The sequence below is a fragment of the Ischnura elegans genome, chromosome 2 (assembly GCF_921293095.1).
Source record: "Ischnura elegans chromosome 2, ioIscEleg1.1, whole genome shotgun sequence".
In the NCBI taxonomy this organism is placed as follows: domain Eukaryota; kingdom Metazoa; phylum Arthropoda; class Insecta; order Odonata; family Coenagrionidae; genus Ischnura; species Ischnura elegans.
Window position 1 is genome coordinate 78,998,550 of NC_060247.1, and position 26,324 is coordinate 79,024,873.

General features: G+C 36.6%; 1 protein-coding gene and 1 pseudogene across 1 annotated transcript; one reads left to right on the plus strand and one right to left on the minus strand.

Moving 5' to 3' along the window:
* The first annotated feature begins 462 nt into the window (after positions 1–462).
* LOC124154023 (codanin-1) lies at positions 463–25,011 on the plus strand. Its single transcript, XM_046527504.1, has 14 exons — positions 463–747; positions 1,037–1,125; positions 1,200–2,073; positions 4,745–5,423; positions 8,883–9,164; positions 11,241–11,398; positions 11,649–11,916; positions 12,690–12,976; positions 13,748–13,978; positions 17,791–18,031; positions 20,859–21,031; positions 21,268–21,436; positions 22,378–22,676; positions 24,013–25,011. The coding sequence occupies exons 1-14, from the start codon at positions 664–666 to the stop codon at positions 24,163–24,165; spliced, it is 3,987 nt and encodes a 1,328-aa protein (XP_046383460.1). The 5' UTR covers positions 463–663; the 3' UTR covers positions 24,166–25,011.
* On the minus strand, positions 19,592–19,704 carry LOC124154771 (annotated as a pseudogene).
* Positions 25,012–26,324: the final 1,313 nt, after the last annotated feature.

Genomic DNA, 26,324 nt, shown 5'->3' on the forward strand with positions numbered 1-26,324 from the left:
ATAACTTACAATCACAATATTGTGAAGATGTCGACGGTGAAAACTTCCCAGTGGTATGATATTGCCTATAAACAGTCATTCTAAGAAATTTTTTTAACAATTCTTGATTATCAGTTGGACGGAATAATTAGATGAATATATTCTCTCTGAAAAATTTTCAGGCAGATTGGGCTTGCCATCATTATTTTTTGTTCAAATGGTTGAGACCTCACCCATCCTTGTATTGTGGTCTTATGGTTCTGGATGTTCTTTAAGACCATTCGTGTTTCATCTTTCTGTTTCTCAATTATAACGAGGCAGACTGCGCTCATGGCTCATCGGACTATATTAAGATATATTTCATTTTTTAATTGAAATTCCCACGCTGGAAGCGATTTCGCGCTGTAAACGCCATCTCTGAGGGGTAAAAAGAGACATCACATAATTCATTACTCATTTGTTCACACCGTCAGTTGTTTATAATAAACCCGGGAATTTGGTTAAACTTGGCTACCATAATATGGCCATCTGCAGAAGTAACGTTGATAGTATTGTTTACATGATGATGAAAACGCCCAGAAGAAATCTTTTTGGTTTAAGAAACAAGTTCTTTTCAGTAAGATCAGTGTACGCGCGATAGATGTTCTTAGTTGTGTGAATATTTGAGGTCACAGGTGGGAAAATATGGCGTCGTACGTGGAAATTATTCTTCGTGAAGAAGTACTTTTCGACGATTTCCTGCGATGGATCTCTGGTCGTTGCATTTCGGTGAGAATTTGCTTAACTTTATAGCGAAGTATATTTGATAACCGCTTGTTTATCCGATATTTTGTCGTAGAAATCGATATAGTATTGCGTTCCTAATTGCTATAAATCGCCTACTTTTGACAATCACTTACTTATTTATTAAGTGAGTGTATTCGTCACGTGTAGCTAAATTATTTAGTAGTTGAGGTATTCTCATCGTATTTTGAGGCCTAATGATTCGTTTCTCCTATTTCCCGCGTTGAACATGTATCCCATATCTTATGAAAGTTTTTCTCCGTTCGTGGTGAAGGATGAAGACTCAGCTCAGTGGAAAATCCAATGTTCCCGCTGTGAATTTGCACTCTGCTTCCTTAACTTCTTAAGAGACCAAACGTCAAGGTAGCGATGCAATTTATGTTGTAATTTAAGGTTCTAGCCGAACTACTAAGTCATGACCTCATGCTTTTTTTCAGGATTCTATCCAACGATGGTAAGAAAACTGTCAAATCCAGTCAATCACCCTTAGAGAAAAGTGCTCCTCGAGAAGAAACTGGAAGGCGTAAAGATGGATCTCTCGGAACAGCCAGCATTGGTCGAAAATCCGTTTGTTCGCCGGAAAAATCTGCCTGTGATTCCACTTCTGATGAACTTTCACCTAGTCATGTCAAATGTAAAGTTAAAGACAGCTCAAGGACTTCTCGTGATAGTGTCATGAATTCCTCTTTCGATAGCCCAGTGGTTACATATTCACATCATTTTCATCAGAGAAAAAGTAGTCCAAAGCAAGTACAGCACTTCGATAGTTCGCCAATCCGTGAGTATAAGTCCCAATTGGATTCCTCTTCCGAAAAATCTCAAAGTAAGAGTCCTCGAGAACCATGGAATGGTAAAAACACACAGGGTGCCACTTTATGGGATTATGTATCTAAAGATAACACTCTTGGAGCAAGGAAGAAGAATGGCGTGGAAAACGGAGGAAAAGATGATAAAAATCAAGATAGAAAGTTTGGATGTAAGGTAAATACGAGGCAAAAGAGGCAGAGACGTATTAATCCCACTCGAGTAGTCACCAACGTGGAAACTAGTGAAAGTGAGGGACTGGGTACATCTCAGAAGGAACGGCAGCAGTTTGGGTTGCCTCAAGAGGTGCCTACTCCCGCCGCTGCCTTTTCATTCGAAGCCAAGGAAAGTAGTGAATCAAATTCTTCTGGCTTTGCTGAGGAAAGGGCTTTGCTGAGAGAAGAAAGAATGAAAATGCTCTCTTCTGACCATGACCAGACAACATCTTCCCCACCAAAGACATCCTATGCTCTTCGGAATCAAAGTATGGAGCCTATTCTAAATCTTGTAAGTATGGAATAATTTTAAAGATGTAATAATGGCACTGTTGTTTGCTTTTGGTTGATCTTCAAGTCTCGTTTACCTAGCATATTTTTTTGGAATTCTGTTGAGTGTACTGATAAATTGATATTGAAACCAAAATCTTTGCTAGATCAGCATTTATGAGGGATCATTTGTATTTATAAATTAATTTCCTGGATAATTTAATCACTCCTGTTAATAATCATATATATCTTAGATTAATCTAGATTTGGAAGAAATTTGAGTCAATGCTTGACTAAGATCAAGCTGATCATCGAAGTTGAGTTTGCTCTTCAGTTCATTATGTATTAATTGTTTTATTTGTGTAACAATTTTCTTTCATGTACTTTCCCAACAGGTCATTTATCTTCTAATTTTTTTGCATCATCTCAATCTCAATTTTTTTCTCATGGTTAGCATCTACTTCAGCTTCCTATCAAGGTGGATGTTATCGGTCTGATCATGTTTGGTTTCCCAACTATTGATAATACAATTATGAAGTACAGACTTTCATTTGAGGCAGTGCCGCTGACTCGATGGGGCCTGAGGGGGCCCGAGCCCCCTCAAAAATTCGCTATAGGTGCGAGGAAAAAATGTGTCAGGCTTGTTGATTTTCTCCGTAGCGTCCAGATATCAAGATTCGAGTTATCAGGGTTCTAATTTTGATCATATGACTATTCTAAAATGCTTAAAAAACTTTAAACTCACTACTTTTAAAATTTCATGGGGGAAGATTCCGCTTTGGGGTCCCCCAATATTTTTTGTAAGTCGGCGTCCCTGATTTGAGGCAAGATATCAATGGAGTGTTTAAGAACCATTTATATCCTTAAAGAAACCACAATGATGCCACCTCAGAGAATAAGAACCAAATTGAGTGTTTTTCCTTAATGGATATTATTCTGTGTGGTATTCCCAAGTGGTTTCTTGGGAATACTGATATTTCCTTATTTTAAGAATTCTATCCTTATCTTGTATTTTTATTATCGCATTTTCAATAAGGTAGTTTCCTTCATCAAAGAAAACGAAAGACATTGATTGCGATTCGTTACCCACCATTAGTGTATTCATAATATACAAATCATTTGGTTTTAAAAATACGTTTAGATGAATGGCAACGGTCATTTATAACCTCATTTGAAAAAGGCCAGATTGGCGCCCATGCGATGCCACTCCACGGGATGTCACAGGGACCTAGTTTCTATACGAGTAGATAGGAGTTTATATAGGATACATCGTCCGAGGTTACCAATGCATGCATGAGGCACAGAGCTCAGGGAAACATGTCTTAATAATCACCTATTAAAACTGACTAAGGTCGGAAAGTTTTCTTCGTTTGATAAAGTATTAATAATCCTTATTTAAGCCAAGCGCTACCAGCCAGCATGGTACTGTGCTACCTGCTAGCTTCCTGTGTCGTATCAGCGCTCAAAGCCTCGCCCCAAGGTCACCTCAGTTGCGGCAGCGGGAACCAGAACGACGTCACACAGAGATTTCCCGGCATTCATACTTACCCGTCGCAATTTCGCGCGCTTGAAAATTTTCGCTTTTCATTTAATCGCGAAAAATAGATATCGTCATTTAAAAATCTAAAAGCGCGAAATACGTACTCCTGGAGTAATAATCTTTCGATTTAGGCAATAACAAAATAATAGGAAACCACCCTATTGTGTGTGATGGCTCAACTTCAAAAGGTGTAGTTTTCACTAAAAAGTGTACATTAGCAACATCAGTCTTAGGAAGAAGCTGAAGTAGATATTATGTTAGAGATAAAACTTCCATAGGGCAGAGACAATGAGGAAGATGAAATCTTGGGAAAGTACTTGAGAAAATCTTATAAAATTTACTGTAAAAGATATTTTGCATCTTTTCCTTTAGGTAAATTAATTGTTGAGTTTACATTTATTATTTTTATGCATAGATTTAATTTAGGGGGTTGCTGGAGCTTTCTCAAGCATTTCACACGATGTCCTGTCTGTAGACCTCTCTAACATACTTCCTCTATCGTGTTTGTTATGGCCTAAAAACAATATTTTATATAACTGCCACACATTGAAATATATCAGTGAAATTATGCAAACCCAGAGTGTAATTTTAGTTCTCAAGATTTTACTGCAAATCTTTGCACAGTAATGGATTCTTTGTCTAGTCTATGTACCTCCCTGGTTTTCATCCACAGCTACCAATTCAATTCTTTTTTACCGAAATTCATGCAAGCATATTGGAAAAATAAGGAAATAAATTCATACCCATAAAAAATTATGCAAAATTTTGTTACCTGGCAGTAAGTGAAATTTACTGGCCAAATGTTTTCCTGGAAATGGGATGAGTTTTTCCCATACAGTCAACAGTGGAGTGCAAAGGACTAGCTTAACCACTGACTCATCTGCTTTCCCTATTCCACTTAAGAATTCCAACCTAATTTACCTACGCATACATCACTAATGTCCCCAGTGGCTTCCAATTGGGGAATCACTTTTGATGGGGTAGTTATTTACACCCCACAGTCCTGATATTTAGACATGTGTAAACGTATTCTCTTGAGTACATATTTATGTATTAGTGTTTTTTGGCTGAATTTTTATTCATCTATGTTTCATTTGTGTTACACATACAGAATTATCTTTTCACTTTTGCTCTGTCGCATATTTTTTTACAGGTCACCTACAGAAAAGAGTTGGACATCCTAGCTGCAATCTTTACCATCCTCATCAATAAAAATTTGGTGCCCAATGTATTATCTGAACTGTGTTTCCTGTGCAATTTACTGACAGTTGAAGCATATGAAACACTATCAGTTGAGAGTTCAAATGGTAACATGAAAAGGAAAAGTCCAGAATATTTTCATGCAGTGCATAACTGTGCCTACTTTGCTGTCGAGGTTCTGTCCAAGCTGAGACCTCTTCTCCGATTACTTGACAGGAATACACAAAGAATGCTCTCAGAAAACAGCCGTGTCGCAAGATTTTCTCCTTCATTAGCAGCTTTTCTTTCTAGTGATTCAAGGGTGCCCCGTAGAAATATCCTACTTCCTCGGAATTCATCAAACTCATCTGCTCTCACTTCATTTCAAACAGATGTAGACAACCGTAAAAATTTCCCAAATGATCGTACTTTCCGATTGTTCTGCCGCCAGCGTGATGAATTTTGTGAGGCGCTAAGGACTTGGGAAACTGGCAGATCAATGCCTGGCTGGTCCTTTAGTGTTGTTCTAGGACCTCGAATTAGATCAATACTCACTCCATCACATTCAACTCCTGAGCCTACGAACTTTATTCACCTCGCAAGATTTTTCCGTGCCCAATTGCTGGCAAATTGTGGCAACAACTGTGTTACAGGTAAGAAAAATCTCATGTTATTTTCCTTCAGTTATCTGAATGAGCCAATTTGTTGTGCTACTTTTATGTTTATCAAAACCCTACCTTTTCATAGTTAGTTGAACATATTTTTTATGTATTTGGTTTTATGATGCCCATATGGGCTGTGAAGTATTAAGGTACCAGATAGGCTCATGATCTATCTAGTCAATTTGTAATGTCTTGGTTCAGGTCTTGTTAGAGGGTGCCCATTAATTAGGTGAGGTGATTTACTCTTATTCCCCCACCTCCACCATAACCCTTATAAGCTATTAAGGTCAGTGATCATGGAATATCTCATGCTGAATATGCAGCACCAAGTCTATCTTTTCAGCAACCACTTTGCTGTAGTCATAAACTTTGTCATTTCTTCCTCGCAATACATATTTGTCTTGCAGATGTGTCTTTTGAATTATGCATCATGATAACTCATTTTGAAATATTGTCAAAGCAACATGCAACAAAACAGAAGCTACCAAGGTAGGCAAGTGAAGAGTTTTCTCTCAATTTAGCTTTGTTTCTTTCAGAAAAAAGTATGTGATACTTGCCAAGACTCCCCTCTCCCTCACATGATGCATATTTAGTCAGATTCAACTCGACTTACTTAAATGCCTCACGCAGTTAATGGAGGCCCCCTAACCTGAGATAGCTTTAGCCTATACATTTATCTCTTTATTTGTGGCTGAAAGGAGTGAAATATATAGTTGATACACATTGGTACTGACATATATATAAGTACCTTCTCCAAGAAGGTTGAGTACAACTATCATAAGGTGACTCATATCTCCTGCTTGATTGGTCTTTTTTAGTGATGGATAACTCACTTAAAACTTAAGCTATCAACTTGAAATTTTCCCATCATATAAAGTACACAATTGTTAACATTTTTTCCTGTATGTCTAATTTGATAGTTTCAACTTTTGTCTCTTCATAATTATCTTAGATTTAATTTTTTAATATTTGAGATACAGGTAAATATTGAACAACATCTACACTGCTAACCCTGAAACAAAGAAAATATATAATGGCATTAGTTTCTGACAAGTAATCTGTCACCAATGAAGACCAGTTGAGATGGAGGTATGTGCCCTTTCCAACAGCCACCAATAAGGAAAAACAGCTAATGGAGCCTAAGTAAAAATTGGTGATGCTATAAGAATACAAATTGAGCGTACCAGATGACTTTTGTGGCTTCTTATTCTTTATTGCTCTTAACAAAAATTACCCGGAGACTTATCTTCAGTTTGTTTTGGAGGATATTGCTCCAATTCCTTATTTGTGAACTTCATGTGGTGGACATAATGCTGGGAAAGAAGTAAGCACTAACAATACCACCAAAGAGATTATCCAGTTCCCAGTTGAGACATAGCAAAGGTTTAAACCTGTTCCTCGACACCTTTAGTAAACCATAAAATTTGTTACTTTCAAAACATTCTTTCAAGTTAATAAATTCAGTAAATAATGGATGAAATTCTGGAAAATATCTTATTAATTTCATGCCTTACTGTCACGCAGACCGAATGATTTGAAAAAAATCATGTGTCGACCAAAATTCGTTAATGATTTCCTATGTAATGAATATAAGACTCAAATCAGGATTTGGGAGCATGTTTTCCTTGAAGGAATTGCATCCAAACTTGAAACGAATTATGTCCTTAGCCATTTCACCAAATCTGCACTCCTTCAGGCTAGAGCTTTCTTGAAAATCAATTTCAAGAGCCAACCAGGTTATGGAGAATTATTAAATAGGCAGTTGGACCTGCTTACCCTTGTGTAATTCCTTCCTTGCTCTCAATGTGATTTTAGGGCTTAATCAAAATAATTGACTATTTTTTTCCTAGGAAATGCCAAGACCATCATGCCGCATTTGTCGCAACATTTTAATATTTAGTTATCATGAATGAATGGGGTATATTCAGGGTTATAAATGAAACAGTATTGGCTGTAGGCAACAGAGCAGTTGCTCAAAATAATCAAGCTATCCAAAAAGTGAGATATCAGGAGATAAGGATAAACCACTCATTCATTGCGCCTTAGCTCATAATTCCTCTAGGATAGCAGAGAGCAATTAAAAAAAATATAATATTTTGCCAAAGTGATGGTTACTGGTCACCATGCAAGTGACTTGTAGTAAAAAAAAATAGGCCACGGTATGTTGAAGTTGGTGGCAACTGGAAAAAGCTGAATAATCGTTGTATAAAAGGGAGCAATGTATAGTTTGAGGGAAAAGTGGTGGAGGTGGAGAAGTACATTGAATGTATGGGGTAGCTAGTGCAGGCCAGGCACGCAGCGAGATATTAAGTCCAGGGGTTTGTAGGAGCAACTAATACTGGGGGTTATGGAATACGGGAGGTGCCCTTCCCCAGTAAATTTTTAAGATAAATGGTGAGTTTTACGGCTTTCTAAGGGATATTTTGTTAATCCTTACACTATTCTATAAGTAATATTATCCAATTAAGTAAAATGGATTAAATTTTTTAATTGCTGTGGGGGAGGGGTTTATCCCCAAAATATCCCCCTCACTGTGCCACTAGGGTAGGCTACATTGTATAAATGGATAACTTTTTTATGATTCATTTACGAGTAAGCATCCTCTATTGTATCTTAAGGCCTGTTTACAGGATACATTAACACGTACGAGTTAATGTCTGTTTGCATGAATTTCTGCGGACCAGTACGGAACATGTACGAATGCATGAACCAAATTAGAACAGGTTCTATTTCATTTTTTTCAACGAATGCATGCATTCGCACAAGTTGGGTGGTTACACGGTGCATTTTGGTGTTTATTCTTGCGTTCATACATTTAGACTTTAGCTTGTACGGGTTAATGTACCGTGTAAACAGGCCTTTAAACTATGATGATTGCATAAGATTTTGTTTGGCCTTTTTATCTCAATGCAATTTCCTCCTACTATTTTGCCATTTTAAAATAGTTCTTGCAATTTTATTTTAATCCAGTGATTATTTATGGATATGGTATGTGAAGTCATTTCAACCCAATGTAAGTGGGAAGTATAATTTTTTTGGGGAAATGTATTAGACCTATCGTTGGATTAGCCAATAAAATTGAATGGAAACAACTAGAATTTGTTTTGAATAGGCTTTATAGACGTATGGACAGAAATTGGAAGTGAAATTAAGATAAAAACAATAAAGAAATGATTATTCCTGTTTTTAAAGTTGGATCAGTCAGGGCTTCTCCAACCAATACCAAATATAGCCAGCCCTTTACTATATACTGTTATTAGAATGGTAATGTTGAGATAAGGAGGGTTTATGTGGCTCATGAAAGCTATACTTTCATTTCAGGGATGTTTCCCAAAATATTGTTTTGCTGAGAGAAATTTTAGCATTCACAAAGCATATGCTATATTTGTAGCTAGGTTCACCTTGCTTGTGTGTTGATTGTGTATATACTACCTTCTTCTGTATCATCAGGCTTGGAGGAATCATCTAATTCTGGTGAAGTTGTTCCAATGGCTTTGAGAGATGCTGACCCAAGCAAGTTGCAAAGATTACAGAGAAGACTAATATGGCCTTCAAGGTCAAGAGGGGGATGTTGTCCAGTGCCAACATTCCCTGGTACACAGGAATTTTTTCGTGACTTCATTGTCTATGGGGCAAATCACATGTTCAATGAACACCTTAAGGATGGTCTTGTGTCCGATATTTTAAATTTAAATGACTCCCAGTTCATGGCTTCTGAGCTGGAAGACCAAGGTTAGTAAAATACAGTTTTTATATCACTTTCTCAAAGTAATTGCAAGTAAAATGTTTATGCAATACCATTTCATTGGTAAGCATTTATTGTGCTATTGTTATTTGGTAAATTCTAGACCTTTTAAATTTAAGACTTATGAAGTGAATATATGAATAAAAGATACATATTCTCTATGGTATGGTATCTTTTACTAACAGATTTGTATGAATTCGCTTGACATGATTTTTGCTATAACACGACTGGGTCTTGAAGACTGCTATCAATTCAAAATCGCCTTGAGTGAGTGTTGCGGCCAATGCGTCTTTGTAACCGACGATCGCCTCCCATGCATCACGTAAAAGTAACTCCACCTTTACTCACAATGACCACGCTAAATGATTTTTTGAGTTCAACCCTGGAACTTTCGTAGTCGTTTCGTCTTGATTATATAACGATGCCATTTCGCCCAACAGCACCTACGCACGTTTTATAAACTCTGTAACATCTTTTTTAGGTTCGTAATATGCCCTGGGCTCATAACCTGTTAGCACACGCAAGAAAGAACCTTTTATTCACAAGAGGTTATAATGTACACTTACACCAAGAACAAAAAAAACAGTTACATCATAACATAAACGCAACCTTGGCAACGCCTTTCCGAACTCCACCCAGGCGCTGCAACCACATTATACATATGTATACAAAAAAGAATTTATTTTGTTAATAAGGTATAATCCAATATTATTCTCATGCTTCACTGTCACAGTTCTTATAACCTCAACAATAAACTGCCCAACACACCAGTACAGCGACACCATGGATAAACTGAGTGGCCATGAGCTAAGGCAAATTGTAATGCAGTGTTGCATTCTGCAGGATAACCACACTTTTCGCCTTGATTAGATTTATCAGCTTGCGAACAAACTTGCGGAATGCATCTATCCCATATTTCAAAGAATTACTGTATATGTACATGATTCAATTGTGAGACCACTTTCAGACACAAAGATTTTACGCCGGCCGCCGTTCACAGCACGGCACACGGCATTGCAGAGGCTCGAGTTGTATTGTCTGAAAGCCGCCTGAATTTAATTGGCGGCCAGCAAAAAGTCGTTCGTTCGTTATAACGTAGCATTGTGTGTATTTCATGCCATAGATGGTGCATTGCCGGGCCGAATTGAAATGGGTGCCTTACCGTCAACGACACGATTCGACTTGTTTGAAGACATCCATAGAGACCTATGTAAGTTGACAGAACAGTGCCGTGCCGTGTATGGTGGCAGGTGAAAAGTCAGCTCGTTTGAAAGTGGCCACGGCTATGGAAATGTCACAATGTTGGCAAGAGCGACAAACTGACGAACCCTGCGAACTGATGCGAGTTAGCGAGCAACTCTCAACCGGACTACCAGGTACCGGAACCGACCCATCTCTAGTGGAAACTGTGTGTTATGGAACACTTTCTTTGTACAGATTAGGTGCATTCTGTGTACCCTCTGTCTGCAGTCAACAACTGTGTGCAAATGTGGTGAATATAGTGTACAATAAATAATTCGTACACAGAAATTTTTGCCTGGGATTTCGATGCTTATGTTCAATATTTTGAGAATGGAGGTTATTCTTTGAAACCTTGATCTGTTTAAGTTTGATTAGAGTGTGGAAAAATTACAATTTTTTTTTGCGTTTTTCTATCATCATATCTCTAGTTTCAACCAATGGATATCCATATTGATTTCTTGATTGCCTACTCATTCATTATGCGCTAAATGTATTAGGTGATTGATTAAAAGAATATCCTTGAAAATGAGAAATAAAGATACCATTTAAAGTAAATAATCATTTCAGTTTCAACATAAAGTTAAACAAATATTAAGTTAAGCAAACACAGACAATGAAACATTCATTATTTTAAGTACTTCTGTAATAAATACCTATGTCACTCCATTCCCACTTATCCAGCTTCCTTCCATCAGTATTGGGTTTCATCATCTCCTCTAATTTTATTTCCTGTGACATTCACTCCTCCTATTATATCCCAAGAGAAAGAAGTATTGTTCTTATGGTAGTGTGTTTGTAAGTAAGTGTTTCATAATTTCCAGATAAAGTGGATGATGACACAAGATGTGAATACATTAAATGTGTACTCAACATGCAATTGCTTGCCAAGTTCTTGGGATTCCTCGTTTTCCTGCCATATCAATCTGAAAGCAGGCTTCCTGAGAACATAATGCTCTCGTATTGCACCTTAAGAAACAAGGTATGTTAATTTGCCTTTGCTTATATCTATAATTGTTGAGAACTTGTTAAAATATTCTATGGCTTTTTTGATGGGGTCATTGTTTGCTTTTTATTTGGTTCACTCCAACAAGTTTTGCTTGTAATATGATCTTTTTTATTTTCATAATATCAGTTCTGATATGACTTAGAGACTAAGATGTACTCCTCGTGTTGCTGCTCCTGATTTTTGGTCTGAAATATGTCTAAAATGCAAAGTGATGGATTTTCAGGTCATGCCTGTTATGGATTTGATGGGATTGCTTTGGACTGCAAAACAGCAAAGGCACCTCTCCATCACTATTCCATGGATAGTGGTATTCCTCTCTATGATTGACCGAGTGACCACTTGCACTGACTATTACAAGGAGAAGTTCTTCCCTCTGCTGACCTCTGTATACAGGGACGTGGTGTCTGGAAATGAGCCTGCTCCATTATCACACGCTATGCTCCTTGTCAGACTCTGCCTAGGATGGCTCTTTGAGCAGCCAAACTTTCCACGTAAGACCATAATACTTTTTTTTTCTTTCTACCTTTTATAACTGCCTTAATTTTTTCTCATTTTTATTAATATCAATCCATAAGTTAGTTTTTAGAAATATAGCATTCAAATAGATAAATACATAAAAGCTTTCCTTATGTGTATGTGAGAAGTACGGTCAATTCTATGTTGTCCGGCTTCCGGTTATCCGCTTTTGCTGATTATCCTAGCTATTTTCTCTACCCTACATGTAACATTTCAAAGAATTATCTGAAGGCAACTATGACGTAGCTCGAATAAAATTGCATTTATGTATCTCTATGTATTTATGCTAAATATTTTTTGAAATAAGAAGTAAATGTCAATATCATTATCATATTCATCATATTCTTGATTTTCCATGTTTTTTTTTATTATTTGTGGCTCACCTTATATCCATGAGCTCAGATAATCAAAAGATGACTGTATGTATGTGCAAAATGACCTTATTCTAAATGCTTCCTCTTGTTCTCCCCAAAATTTCTGCCTACACTTATGAATTTGAGTCCTCTTTTAACAACTCTAGAGCGTACCTTGTTCATTTCCACATTTAATAATTACGATTCTGAAATAAGTATTAAGTTTTGATGTCTTTTGTTTTGAAAAGTTTAATACAAATGCATATACATACATTTAATGTGGCATACCTAAAATTTCATTATTTCATCAAATCATATTTATTGACATAATGTTGGTTATGAAGTCATAATCTTCCTAGCACAAATATCTTTTTCCGCTATGTATTTGCCATCAGAGGAGATTGTGTTCAGAGAGAAACCTGCATCAGTAGAAAGTGGATGTGTTTATGTGGATTATTCCTCTGGTGGCATGACATCGTCGAAGTTGAAAGGACCAGATGACTTGGATTTGATTGACGAGTTTGCTGTCTATACAATTTGTCCATTTCTGAGTGAGCTGCGCATGGTGATGTCAGATTCTTCTGGTGGGCGCTCTGGATCAGGAACAAATATTGTGAGGCACATCACGCCAGTGTCAACATCAGATAAGGTGCTCGCAGTATCTTCATCCAAACTTCTGGAAGTAAGTCTTTCTAGTTATTCTAGCGTAGAAGTTTTTTTGGCATAAGGAACTATTGCAGAGGAAAAAAAGCTTCAAAATTATCATGCTCACCTAGAAATAGCTTACCGCTTTAATAATATTTGATTAATAGTCTCGTAATTATTTCATCATTTTTCATAAGAACTCTCTGCTGCTTTGTTGAATTGCCAATGTTCAATCAAAGTAAACCTTTTTATGATCATTTAAATATACTTCAGATCAGGTAATTAAGTGATGTATATGTAGCATAAATGAATTCAGGATGAAATCAGAACTCTTCACAAGGCTGTAGGAATTGCAAGAAATTCAAAGAAGATATTATTTACATTAACTCTAATGATATCCTGTGGAATCATATATGTACCGTATTTTTCTGAATATAGTCCCAGCTTTTTTTCCAAAACTGCCCGAGGTAAAAGCAAAGAGGGACTGACTATATTCAAACATATTTTTTAAATATTTGCCCAAAACCGAAGCCTCAAAATTAGGGGGGGGTAATCAGAGGGGGGCTATATTCAAAGATATACAGTATTTATTTTTTACGCAAACCCTCTATGTGGTGCTTTTATGTAACTGCCCAAGGTGTGTAATGAGTTCTTTATCAGTATCACACATTCTTAGAAAAAAGAGAGAAATGTAAAAAGTACTATTTCTCTGTAACTTGATGGCCATTAATATATTGAAAGTTGATTTGAATTCTATTTCAGAAGATTTTATTCCATGAAATAAAGCCTTTTTTCATTTCATGTGTAGTTGCACCTTGAGGAAAGCTTTTTCTCCAATCAACCAGCCTCTATGCGTCGCACTGTGGATTTTGTCTCGGAGCGAGTAGCTTCAACGTGTGTGAGGCATATTTGCAACCAGCTGCTTCCCAAAGCCATGAAGAGGGGCCTGTCCAGAGTTCATAATTCTGCTTGTTCCAAGTTGAAAGAGAATGACTCTGATAACTCGCCTGAAGAAGGACAGATTGCTGAAAAGTTTGAGGTAACTATTTTTTGTTTGCTGGATGGTAAATGTTAGTCCGCTATTTGATCTCAGCGATCAGTTATTTCATTACATGAAGCTTTCAAGTTCATTTCAGAAATAATCTTCAACCTTTTACTCACAAGGTATTTTTTAGTTTATATCCAAAAATACCAGGGCTGAGACCATTTGCCTGACTGCACATCAGGGAGTATGGGGTGCCCAAAGCTATAATATAGGTAAAGTTGCTGGGGAACTAAAATGCAAAACAAAATATGAAAATTGGTCAAAAGCATAAGTATAGTAATTTGTATGCATGTATGTTATATGAATTTTGAATAGTTATGTGCCTCTTATTTAAGACTAGAGGTCCTTAACCATTGTTCCACGAAAGTCTCAAGAGTGGGTCCTATGAGCTAGTTTCTGATATATTGAGATCGATAATGCAATCATCAGTTGATGAATGACAGTGAATAAATCTGAGTACTGCAAAGCCTCTGTGGAACAAACCTCTGTATTGCAAAATAAAACTAAAAATGCCATGGAGCAAACTCATTGCCTTAGTCCTTGGTTCTACCAATGTATAATACGTTGAGAAAATTTCTATGATTAAGTTTCTCATACTATATTGGGGTAAAATTATTGTGGAAAAGTGCAACTACATTTTATTTCAATGCTTTGAACTTCCGCTATGTCACGCCTAAATCAGTTGAATTTATTTAGAAAAACCATTGGCTAACCTCCATAATTTCAAAACCTCCCTTAATCAAATTTGTGTGTGCACTCCAGTTAGAAAATGACCTCTCTGTAACAAATTTTCCATGTATAAATTATTTGCCTTTTGTTTACATGCAATTTCACTTTTAAATTCCACATATTGCTTTGAATTTCTCTTTATTGCGCCCTACAGCCTTGTTTTCGTGCACCTGATAGGGCATTACTGCTAAGTATGCAGCCTGTCAGAAGCAAAAATGTCAATGTCTCCTACTCTGCTTTCCGCGTTTGCTATCTTTCAGCTTATCATGGATACTGGCTGACTGGAAAACTAGCTGTGTGTCATCAGGTCTTTTTTACGTCCTTTTTCCCCTCAATTCATAATGTAAGAGCTGAGGGTATATAATTTGAAGATGCCAGTGTAGTCAGTGAAGAAATTTTATTGGTGAATGCTCAGTGCAAATAAGGCTTGCACCAAATGACGAGAGGCAGAATGGACCCTCATGTGACCCATCAGAAACTCAAAATGTGGTGAAACCATACTGAGGATTGGATTTTTTTGGAGAGCTAATTTTAATTTTTCCTACTAATGTTAGGATTTCATAAAGGAATTGTTAATTTTCAAAATTCAGTTGTAAATTTAAACAATGGAATAGCAAATTTTATCCCCCTCACATTCACCTTAACAGAATTCCATTGGGGAAACTTTGTAAGATAATTTATAAATGTGACTACGTGTTTTTTGAGCAAAATCTGTGTATGATATGCTAAATGAAAACCGTTTATGTAGTATGTAGTAGATAAAATAAGTTTTTATTTTTGAGAAAGCATCACCATATTTTTTTACCTATGATGTAAGTAAACGCATTGACCCAGAATTCGGAAGTTCCGGTATGCAGATAAAAGTGAATGATACAGTGGTGGTATAACCCATCGGAGCCCACATCTATTGCGAATGAGTTATTGTCACTAACTAGTCCATATTTGCGAATGAAATATCAGAATTTCTGGCCCTTAAGTACAGACCCTGAACACCTACAATGCTGTTCCATTTGCATGAAATATGTTGTATTCATTATTGCTGTTACGATTTCTTGTCTCCTAAAAAACATCCAATGTTATTCTACAGCAGCCACTAAAATTGTCCCTCATCTCTTAAATCGGCATATCTTCTCAGATTCAACTCGTTCTGTATCCTGTGATTACACAGCCCTTAAAGCTCCCTTGTACACCGAACTTCTTTGGAAGAAGTCGCTATTTTTCGGGTACATACTATCAAATTATTTAACACTGGGAGGATGGGAATCTACAATACTAAGGAAGGTTATGGGTCATTTTAACTCATTAAGTTTTGCAGGATAAAAATGTCACTTAATCCTGAAACATTACTTTTTCTTCTTGAATGAAATTATGAAGGTTTTTTCTAGATGTTTGTAGCTGATATTAAACATTTCAGTTCATTATGTCAAGAATCCCTCATCCAAACCTGTTCTCTAGAGTTATGGAATTGAAATGAAAAATGCCTGGCAGAATAACATGCATATTTATACAAATATTATTTTATTTGATAAATAATAATATTTCCAGACCTTTTTGCAATAAAATTTCTTTAAATCATATTAAAACAAGGGACACAGCTGTGGATTTCATATGATTACCTATTTTGGTGCTCAAGTTATACATACAGTTATTTTTATTACATTCCACAATGCTGCACCCTTACTGCTATGGGAACATAGATTGACCATTGTGTTTGTGGCATTTTTCAATATCTGGCAATATTTTTTTTCTGGCCCTTTGATGACATAGCTTGTGATTCAGGGAAAGATGAGGGCTCAGTTTCAGTTGTCGTCCTCACAAAGTGTTTTAGTTTTTTTATTATACTTTTTTTTTTACTAAGGTTGCTATTTGTCAATTCTTTGTATGACACCCAACTGCCGGGTCCAAAAAAAAACATGAATTGGCCTCCCTCTTTTTGATGAGTGGAATGCTTCCTGCACATGCTGTCCATGACATTAATTCCTGCTGACATATTTGGCAAAACAATACCTTCTCCTGTTTCCATTTACCCTTTACTCAGAAATTATCACATCCTAGAGCATGGTGCTCAACGAAAGGACATTATATGTAATATTTTTGCTGGATAATTTGTGAGTGTCTTTCTAAGTTTGCTCTTTTAACGTTTATTGGAATTGATGTCATTGTTGATGCAAATTCTTGGAGGTAAATTTAACCTATGTTTTCTTGCTGTTCCGAGTAGAGAAATCTGCAAGCTGAACGGAAGGAAAGCATTTATTGCGAGTGTAATTTTTTTCAGAGTTCTTACAAGGCATAACTAAACAGAGGAGAAACGTCATAAATTGAGTTTTTACTGTATGAAGCAGTTTTTAATATCTTTTGGGTTCTAATTCTGTACCATCTATCCTATGTGGTGACATTTTCATAAGTTCTAAAGACCTATTAACATTAATAAACTTTAAATTTGACTGGAGAGAAGGTGCTTGGGTAGGGTCACAGCTGTTGAGGGTCTGGGTTGGTCCATATTTTATTTGATTTCATGCTTAGTGGTCTGAAAACTTCTATGAGTATTCAACCATAATGAAATGTAAAAAACTTTGTAGTTCCACATAAATTGAATACTATACAACTAGGCTTCGATTTGGCACGTTATCATCTGGTGTCACCTTGATTTTGATATGTCACGTTGAAACCTAGGTCATAAAATATTAAATTTATGTGGAATTACAAAGTTTTTTACATTTCATTACGTGAAGTCAATTTCATGAAGTCACGCCCAAGATAAATCACTCATTTTTGAATATAATCAACAGATTTAGGCGTTACTTGGTGGAACGATGAGATATTCATGGTTAAATAAAAAACACAGTACTATTCCACAACCTTATATTTTTGTAGTCTACTAGTTTCAACGTTAAACATGGACAACGTAACGTTGAAACTAGTAGACTACAAAAATATAAGGTTGTGGAATAGTACTGTGTTTTTTATTTAACCATGAATAACTCATTTTTGAGATTGAATCTATGCCCATTTTTTAAACTCCTTGTGTTGAAGTGAAAATTACAGGAAAATACAGCAGTTGCTTTCACTTTCTTCAGCTCATAATGGCTCGGGAAATCCAAGAGGTGTCATCTGAAGAGTGGTCGAACTTGAAGAAAGAGAGCCTGGAGTATTCCGACCATGAGTGTGAGCGTCGAGCATGGGATGCACTTCCTTCTCTACTTCCTCACTCGGGTGATGAAGCCGTTTCCCAAGCAGTCTGTCAGATGTGTGTACAGGTGACCATACGTATATCAAGGCAGAAGGTTCGACGATGGATACATACCCATACATCTGCAGGTAGGGATCTCTGAAATGTAATTCTAATTATGCTTGTCCATAATGTGGTTGTTCGAAAAGTTCATTCCTTGTGCAGTTTTGATAAAGTAAGATCTGGGATGTAATCTGACATGAAGAAACACTTCAAAGTATGAAATTCTTAAGTGTCGGACTGAGTTCACTTTGAGGTACGGTAGGTAAAAATCTGAAAAGGTACAAAATGGGAGTTTACGAAACCATCTCAAATCCAAAAAAGTGCTTTAAGAAAAAATCTGACCATCCAAAAAGGTATGATAGTGTCGCACAAGCAATAAATTGGATATAGTTTCGGATATCACATTATATCTTCTCATATGTTAATTGGCTGTTTTCTTAATCAGATAATAAAAACAAATAATTTATACTAAGTTATCAGTATGCCAAGTCCCATCCTAGGGTTCCATCTAAAAAGCAATAGCCAAGCCGACTCCTTATGGTAAGTATCATTCAAAGTATGTTCTTCTGTTTATCGTTTATTTTGTGAGCAATTGGCATAGTGACTTTGGGCAGGGGGAGGTCCAGAGGAGTCCTCTCTTCCAATATTTGTCCTAAGTTTTTAGATATTCCCTTTACTGGTGGAAAGATGTTTGCTGTATATGCAGGTTGGGCTCTTTTTGAATCATGCCTCTGGCCACATTGTAAGTAGGTACTACCCAAAGCCATGAGAAAACTTATCTCCGCAGATGTGAACCCGCATTAAAGGCTCCATAGCGAGAACCACGTGGTGCTCGGGTTTTCCCCATTCCTTTCCCTGTAGCCCTAGTATTGCCTACACACCCAGTCAGCTGCTTTACTGTAATAAATATATTCATACCTCCTGGAATGGCAGTATATGAAGTGGAAAATATTGTTAATATTGATCCATAGCTTTCGGTGAAAAGTTTTGTGATGACGAGATTCGAAATGTATCGAATCATTTCATACTCATGGGAAAAGTTTTTGTTGAGTTTTATGCTGAGAGTGCTAGCAATTCTATCAGGGGTAGAGCGGCTATGGAAGATCACCCTGTGTAATGGAATGTGTTTCATAGCCCCTAAGTTTTCCTGGAAAATTTGTTTGACTTAGCCCCTGGAAACAGCATTTTAAGTACTATCTATAACTAGTATTTATTTACTTTTTGAACAATCTTGCATGATATGCGGTATGATGTGGTGGAAGTTCTTAATATTAGTTAAATGAGACATGGAAATATTGCAATGTCTTATTTAAGTAAATTTTTGATGTTTTCCTTTTCATTGTACATGCTTGAATTTCAGGCTTCGTGGTTTTTTTTTCGGACTAATTACCAATTAGGTTTGGGGAGCCAGGCTCCTCCTGGCCTACCAAAACTCTGCCTATTTTCATACCTTTTGGATTGGGTAGTGTAACGAAACTCACCTTCCACTTCTTATTTTGTTACCCTGGGGTACAGAAATTCACTTAACTAAGAAATAACATGCACCAAAATCACTTTTTACAAATATTATTCATAATGTCGTAAAGAAGACTAATTGGCCCAATTTACAATCTGATATTATACAAATATATTGCGTAATTTCCCTTTCTGTTCCAATGTGCACAATCAAAAATTGTCTGTACATACAACTGAACTCCCACCACGGAAATCTTTGGTAAAAGGCGAAAGATTTATACGAACTGACTTGAGTTCTGCCGTATCTCTTCCTCCGCGACCTTTCTCTCTCGTAGGCGTCTCCTTTTTCTTTGCGTCCTTTTCTTCTCTCTGCCAATCTTTTTAGAACACGTCTCTCTTTTAGCTCTCTCAATACACCACTATGTTAGCTTTCCTCCCGATCTTTTTAGAACACGTCTATCTCTTAGTTCTCTTCATACACGACTATGTTAGTTTTTCTTTCCTCGTCCCTCACTACTGGGGCGCAGCTGGCAATTAAGGCTGGGGGGGTTTAGGTGCAACGCTACGGTGCAACTAGGTAATACCGTGGTGTGTGGGGGTATGGTATACCCACCAGGATAAGCGTTATGTGCGAGATTAATAAATTTGCTAAATGTTAAAGATAAATGGTGAGTTTTACAGCTTTCTGAGGGATATTTTATTCATTCTTACACTATTTTATCAGTAATATCAATCCAATTAAGTAAAATGGATTAAACTTAAAAATTTCTCTGAGCTCTGGGGGGGGGTTTTATCCCCCAAAACCCCCCCCTCGCTGCGCCACTGCCTCACTACCGTTATTGCCTCCTCACTACAATTGTTAATTTTAATTTATTTATTTAAACAAACAACATGGCGGTTTGTTTACAGTAGGAAACATAAACTTATGTATCGGATCACATTCCTTACTTACGTGAAGGCTTAACCTTTCCCTGGCCTAGCACCAAGAGCATTATTTTGCTATAGAATACGCATAAGTCATAGTTCCCGGACTGTTCCCGGCCAATTTTATTTTGAGGAAAATGCTTTGTAGTATCTTTAGGGGATTAGTAATACTGATTAATAAAATCTTTGCTGCCACTTGTCGGTAGTGATAGTTCTTTAAAAGTTTTATATGTCACCACTTTTAATTTCTAATGGAAAGACTCGGAGACTTGGCAATCCCCATTTCAGGGAGAAATATTGCCATTGTACTTATCACATTTTATCTTCTTCATAGACTAAAAAATTCATTGTATTATAAAAGAATAAGTATCGTTCATGTAATTTTAATGTATAAATAGCTTTGAGGGTGTAATTTTTTTCTTTTCAGAAGAAAAATATTTTGTGTCATGAATTTTTTCATTTATTTTCATATATATGTATTGTACTTGGAGAAGTTTTGTCTACATTTTATTGTCTTTAATATTTTTTTTGAAGCCCTGTTTGCAAAGGAGTTTGAAGCTGAGGTTAGCAAACTTGTGACTTCATCCCAGAAACCCATGGAGATCAAGACTGTTGAAGAAATAGATGAATTACCATCAATTATTCCCTCCGATTCCCAGGAAGGAGATAATTGCCTGCCTGCTTCTCAACTCATCAGTCAACTTAGGGTAAATACAGTTTTTTTTTTAATTTTGCCTTAAAATACATCTCTGCTCTTCTTTCTATGCATTATTCCATTACTTATAGTATTCATGGTTTCTCCTAAGTTGTTTTGATATTTAATCCTTATCTATGCATACATCTTGGAGATATAGTGGTAACCATTATCTATTTGGCTTGAAATTCATGTTTCATCCGGATTAATTACCTTACTTCATTTTACTTTCATCATGTTGGTTTTTAGGACACCATTCTGGACATCATGAATGCTGAACAAGGCTCTCGAATTGAGATGAGAGTGGTCCAAAATCTACTTGAGGTTATCGATATTTCCATTAGTGGTGGAATCAACTTTGCACCTCCATCTCTGAGAACTGTTTTTTCAATGACAGTAGATTTGGCTATTTTTATAGGTATGTAAGAGTATAACAACTTTTAAGCCTGTAGTTAACGTCTTTGTCATTATTAGAGTGCGGCATACTCTGCTTTAGTGATTGATTACCTGTTATGCCAAGTTAGAGATGCAATGGTGAAAATAGTATGCAATTTGTGGCCATAGCATGAATTTCATCCCTAAATGTGCTTTTTCTTTCTTCTTATCCATTTGTACATTTGTTGTTAAATATAATGAGGTTATTGAGTGGTTGAATATGGCCAAATTCTAATCCAAGTACATATTCCACCCTATCATATACGTTGTACTAACATAAATACATCGTTGGAATATCCTAGGAAACCATTGCATACCTATGTACGACCATAGTGCTCTTACACTGATGTGGCTGTCAATGAGCTATAAAAAAAAAGCGCTTAGTGATGTGCTGTGATGAAATCTGTCTTTTTGGATTTGTATCAAATTTATGGATAAAAATGGTGATTGGTATATAACTGTCCTTCTTAGTGTATAGATTCTAGCATTACTTCAAGAATTGTTACATCTGGGGGAAGGTTAGAGGAATTAATTCATTAGTGGGATAGAGGATGAAATTTATCATCAAAGAGCTTGAATTTTGTTCAACATTATATTGCATGCTTTATGAATGCATAAAAACCGAAAAGACTATCCCCAATTTAAAAATCTAACACCCATTTAAATTATCAGCTTGGCACGGAAATAAATTCATGCAATTCAACCAAAACATATCTTGTGTTGAAAATGGAAGCCCTCTCACTCACCAACTGAATATGGGTCATATAAATTTATTTTTGAGATTGCAAAAATAAATTTTGTTGTAATCTCACCTGTTACAACTCTATTGTGTATTTCCTTACATGTTATTGAAATAGACTGATGATTTCACATGATGGTGGGCCATTTTCACTACCTCGTTGTTGTCTACTACTCACATTACAGTGGCTTGGGGTGCTAAAATTGTGGGGAAGGCCTCTTCTACATCGTGGGATTGGAGTATATTTATTCCTTTGTGGACAAAGTTGGCAACTTCCTCAGATGATGCTTTCTCTCGAATCCTCAGTCCTCGAAACCTTTACTTGTTGTCACTTGTTGAAGATGGAAATCATGGAGCAGGAGGAAAATCCACATGGGCCTCAAGGCTTTCCAGCCTGCTGTCAGCTCTTCTTTCTGCAAAATTAATGAACCTGAAACAGTTGGAGGAACAATCTCTCGTTATATTACACACTGCATGGCCAGAGGTAAGTTTCCATTTTGTTTACGGACATCATGTCTATTGTATAAAAGAATTGAATGCTACCTGCAGACATGTATCCAGGGGGGTTCAGGGGCCTCAGCTCTTCCCACCTCCCTTAAAATTTTTCCCCTCATGGCAATTACCCATGAAATATCTGTGAAGGATACGATTAGCCCAGGGGTACTATAATAGTCCATTTTTTGATGTACTAAGTTTCATGTCTGCTAATAACCAGCATTGAATTTAATTTTCAACATCGTTCAAACGAAATATACAGGGTAGAGAAAAGTTTTGTCATCACTTATGATGTTTTGGTCTAAAATGCACCATTTTTAATCTACAGAAATTTTGCACCAAGTGCTTCAATTGGCTGTGAGTTTGCCCTGTTGCCACGCTGCAACTGAGCTAGTGAGCTGCCTTGGATCCCAAGGCAGCTCACTAACTAGCACGTTGCAATCCCCGACAGGCAAAGCATTCAAGGCCATTAGTTGTCCAGAGCATCAGCAACTGGGTAAACTTACGCCCTATCGGAATGCTTGGTGCAAAGTTTCTGTAGTTTGAAAATGTTATGTTTTCAACCTAAACATGATTAGTAATTTTGTTTCCTTCCAGCATCAGCTATCCAGTGTTAAAATTTCGTGTACAATCTATAGCCTGTTTAGCTGAATGAAGTGAAATGTATGGTTTTTCCAAGATGTGCAAATCGCCTACAAAATATCAGTGTTGGCTACCTACGTACCACCCAGGCTTCTTCTAAAGCTAATTTCTAGATATGTATCTGGTTTTGGATGTATTAATCTTTCCTGCTATAATTCTCATTTTGCATGCCCTTGTCTTCAGACATTTTTTTAAATTTATAGTCCTGAGATAATTATTTGTCATTTGCAGTGGAGTTAATATTTTCAACTCCTGTATGGAAGTAGCCAATCAAATTTTAGATTCTTAAGTTTCCTGTCATGGAAAGGGATTGCCTGATATGGCTGTGAGGTGTCCCTTAGCTTGAATCTTCCTAATTTGCTGATAGAAAAAGCCGAATAATGAAAGTGTAATTTATAGTTGATTTTACTCTTTGTTGGAATCAAAAATTTTTGTGAATCGATGCAAGATAAAATTATATGAAATTTTATTTTTCCCATGTCAAAGGCTGCTATGTAGGCATTAGGAATATAATCACCAATTTGACTTGTTGGGCTTTGGCGCCTCCTGGAGTTTTTAAAGGTTATCTGATGATGTATACATATTCCTTCCTTTAAACTTTTTATCAAGTTTTTAAAAGTTTTATTTACTCATAACCTTTGTGTCATCTAATGTTAGACTTATTTATCCATGATCCTTTTTAGGAGTTCCTTGCTCAGTATTCAGAGTGCATCAAAGGAGTGTTGGATCATCCAGAAATCAGGCTATGTTCAGATGACGATGATGATGTTAACACCTCTGCTTTGATGATGGAGTGGCTTGCTGAGTCATGTGCTACAATGGAATTACTGGAATAAAATTTTTCAATGCGTTTTTATGGTATGGCTCTTTGTGAGGAAAACTTTGGAATCAACGATCTGTTTTAACTCAAGTACTTAGGATGCCTTTCACCCTTAACGAAATTACTCGCAACATTTTGTTAATATTTTTATTAACTTTAATAATTGACTCAGGAATATTTTAGTTGATGAATTTTGTATTTTTTGTACATTGTGTAAGTTTGACTGTGAATGTAATTATTTTAATTACATTTTATTTTTTAAATGATACTCCTATGTGCTTTGTGATTTTTGTCATGGGCATGAAGTCTTGAATCCTATGCTAATATCATAAAAGAACTTTACGAATGTGTTAATCAAAGTTTATCTGTCACTGCATATCGTCTTTTAAAGCACCCAGCATCTTTTAGTATTTATTGTACCCCACCATACAGGATGCTAATTTACATTGAAGATTTAAGAGAACATTTAAGTGAATTCTGAACCAGTGATATTGTATTTTAAAATTAAAAACAACCATACAATGATGTTGAATGTGTAGGTTATGAGTTACTTATGCACTTCATCAATTTCACATAAAGTGCTTGTGACATTCCAACCTTTTAATTACTCTACATGCAATTCAAGCATAATTTTCAGCTGGGCAGGGTATTTAGCTTATAAGCATGTGCCATTCAATATGTGAGACCATGTGATAACGTAGCCATTTTGTCATTTTTGGCATGACAGGCTATCCTTGCTTGTGTAGATATGCTGTTCCTTAAGGTTTTATTATGATGTATAAATCTCTTGTTATTTTTAACTCAACTTGTAGGTATCAATGGCAAGCAATTTAAAGAAAATAAATCTATCAGTAAAAAATCACCTTTTTTAAAATATTGTCATTTTCATGTGAATGTGAAATTATGGAGTTTATGTACATATATATATATATATAATAGCACATCACATTCATTAGCTGCACTTGAGCAAATATGTACAGGTAAATTCCACTTGAAAATATATTTAGTTAGATCAATTTTACTTTCTCATCATCAGGTACAATGTCCTTTGCAACCAAGTTTTAATGGAAATGTGGGAAAGAGGTAAGCATGCAAGTAGTGTAAGGGGGCTAAGATGATGGAAGGGAAAAGAGGAGGAGGGGCTTGATAGTAGATAATAGGGTGGTTTCCTATTATTTTTTTATTGCTTTAATCGAAAGATTATTACTCCTGGAGTACGTATTTCACGCTTTTAGATTTTTAAATGACAACATCTATTTTTCGCGATTAAATGAAAAGTGAAAATTTTCAAGCGCGCGAAAACGCGACGCTTAAGTATGAATGCCGGGAAATATCTCCGTACGTCTTATTTCTGGTTCCCCCTCCCGCCCAGTGAGGTGACCTTGAGGCGAGGCTTAGCGCTGATACGTCGCAGGATGCTAGCGGATAGCTGAGTACCTTGCTGGATGGTAGCGCTTGGCTTAAAAAAGGTTTATTAATACCTTATCAAATGAAGAAAACTTTCCGAACTTAGCCAGTTTTAATAGGTGATTATTAAGACATGTTTCCCTGAGCTCTGTGCCTCATGCATGCATTGGTAACCTCAGACGATGTATAACTCCTATCCTCTCGTGTAGAAAGTAGGTCCCTGTGACGTCATCTGGAGTGGAATCGCATGGGCGCCAATCTGGCCTTTTTCAAATGAGGATAAAATTTGACCCTTGCCATTCGTCTAAACCGGTATTTCAAAAACCAAATAATTTGTGTATTATGAATACACTAATGGTGGGTAACGAATCGCAATCAATGCCTTTCGTTTTCTTTGATGAAGGAAACTGTCCTATTTGTGGTGAAGGAGTTACATTGGTTGAACAGGGGCAGATTCAGCATCAAATTGGGGGGGGGGAGGGGCATGACCTTGGTCTGGGGAGCATGGAAACCCCCCCTTCCCCCGAACAGGGGGGCTTTTAGAGTAGGGAGTGCTACACGCTACAATAAATTCAACTCCGACTTCTCTCAAGTTTGGGACCTGTAGCCATTGAGTGTACACTCCCTGTATTCCTTTTCAAGGATACAAAAACTATTGAACTAATAAAAATTTAAAATTTTGATAAAATTTGAGGGAGAGGTAATGACCTCTATGACCCTCCCTAAATCTACCCCTGCTGTGGAAATGAGAGAGGGTGGACAGTAGGG

What these genes read in the sequence shown, in the direction of transcription:
- LOC124154023 (XM_046527504.1), top strand. Translation starts at nt 664, where the DNA reads ATGGCGTCGTACGTGGAAATTATTCTTCGTGAAGAAGTACTTTTCGAC. An exon ending in ATTGCACCTTAAGAAACAAG is followed by an intron (nt 11,399 to 11,648) that starts GTATGTTAATTT and finishes ATGGATTTTCAG; the next exon opens with GTCATGCCTGTTATGGATTT. An exon ending in AGATTTGGCTATTTTTATAG is followed by an intron (nt 21,437 to 22,377) that starts GTATGTAAGAGT and finishes CTCACATTACAG; the next exon opens with TGGCTTGGGGTGCTAAAATT.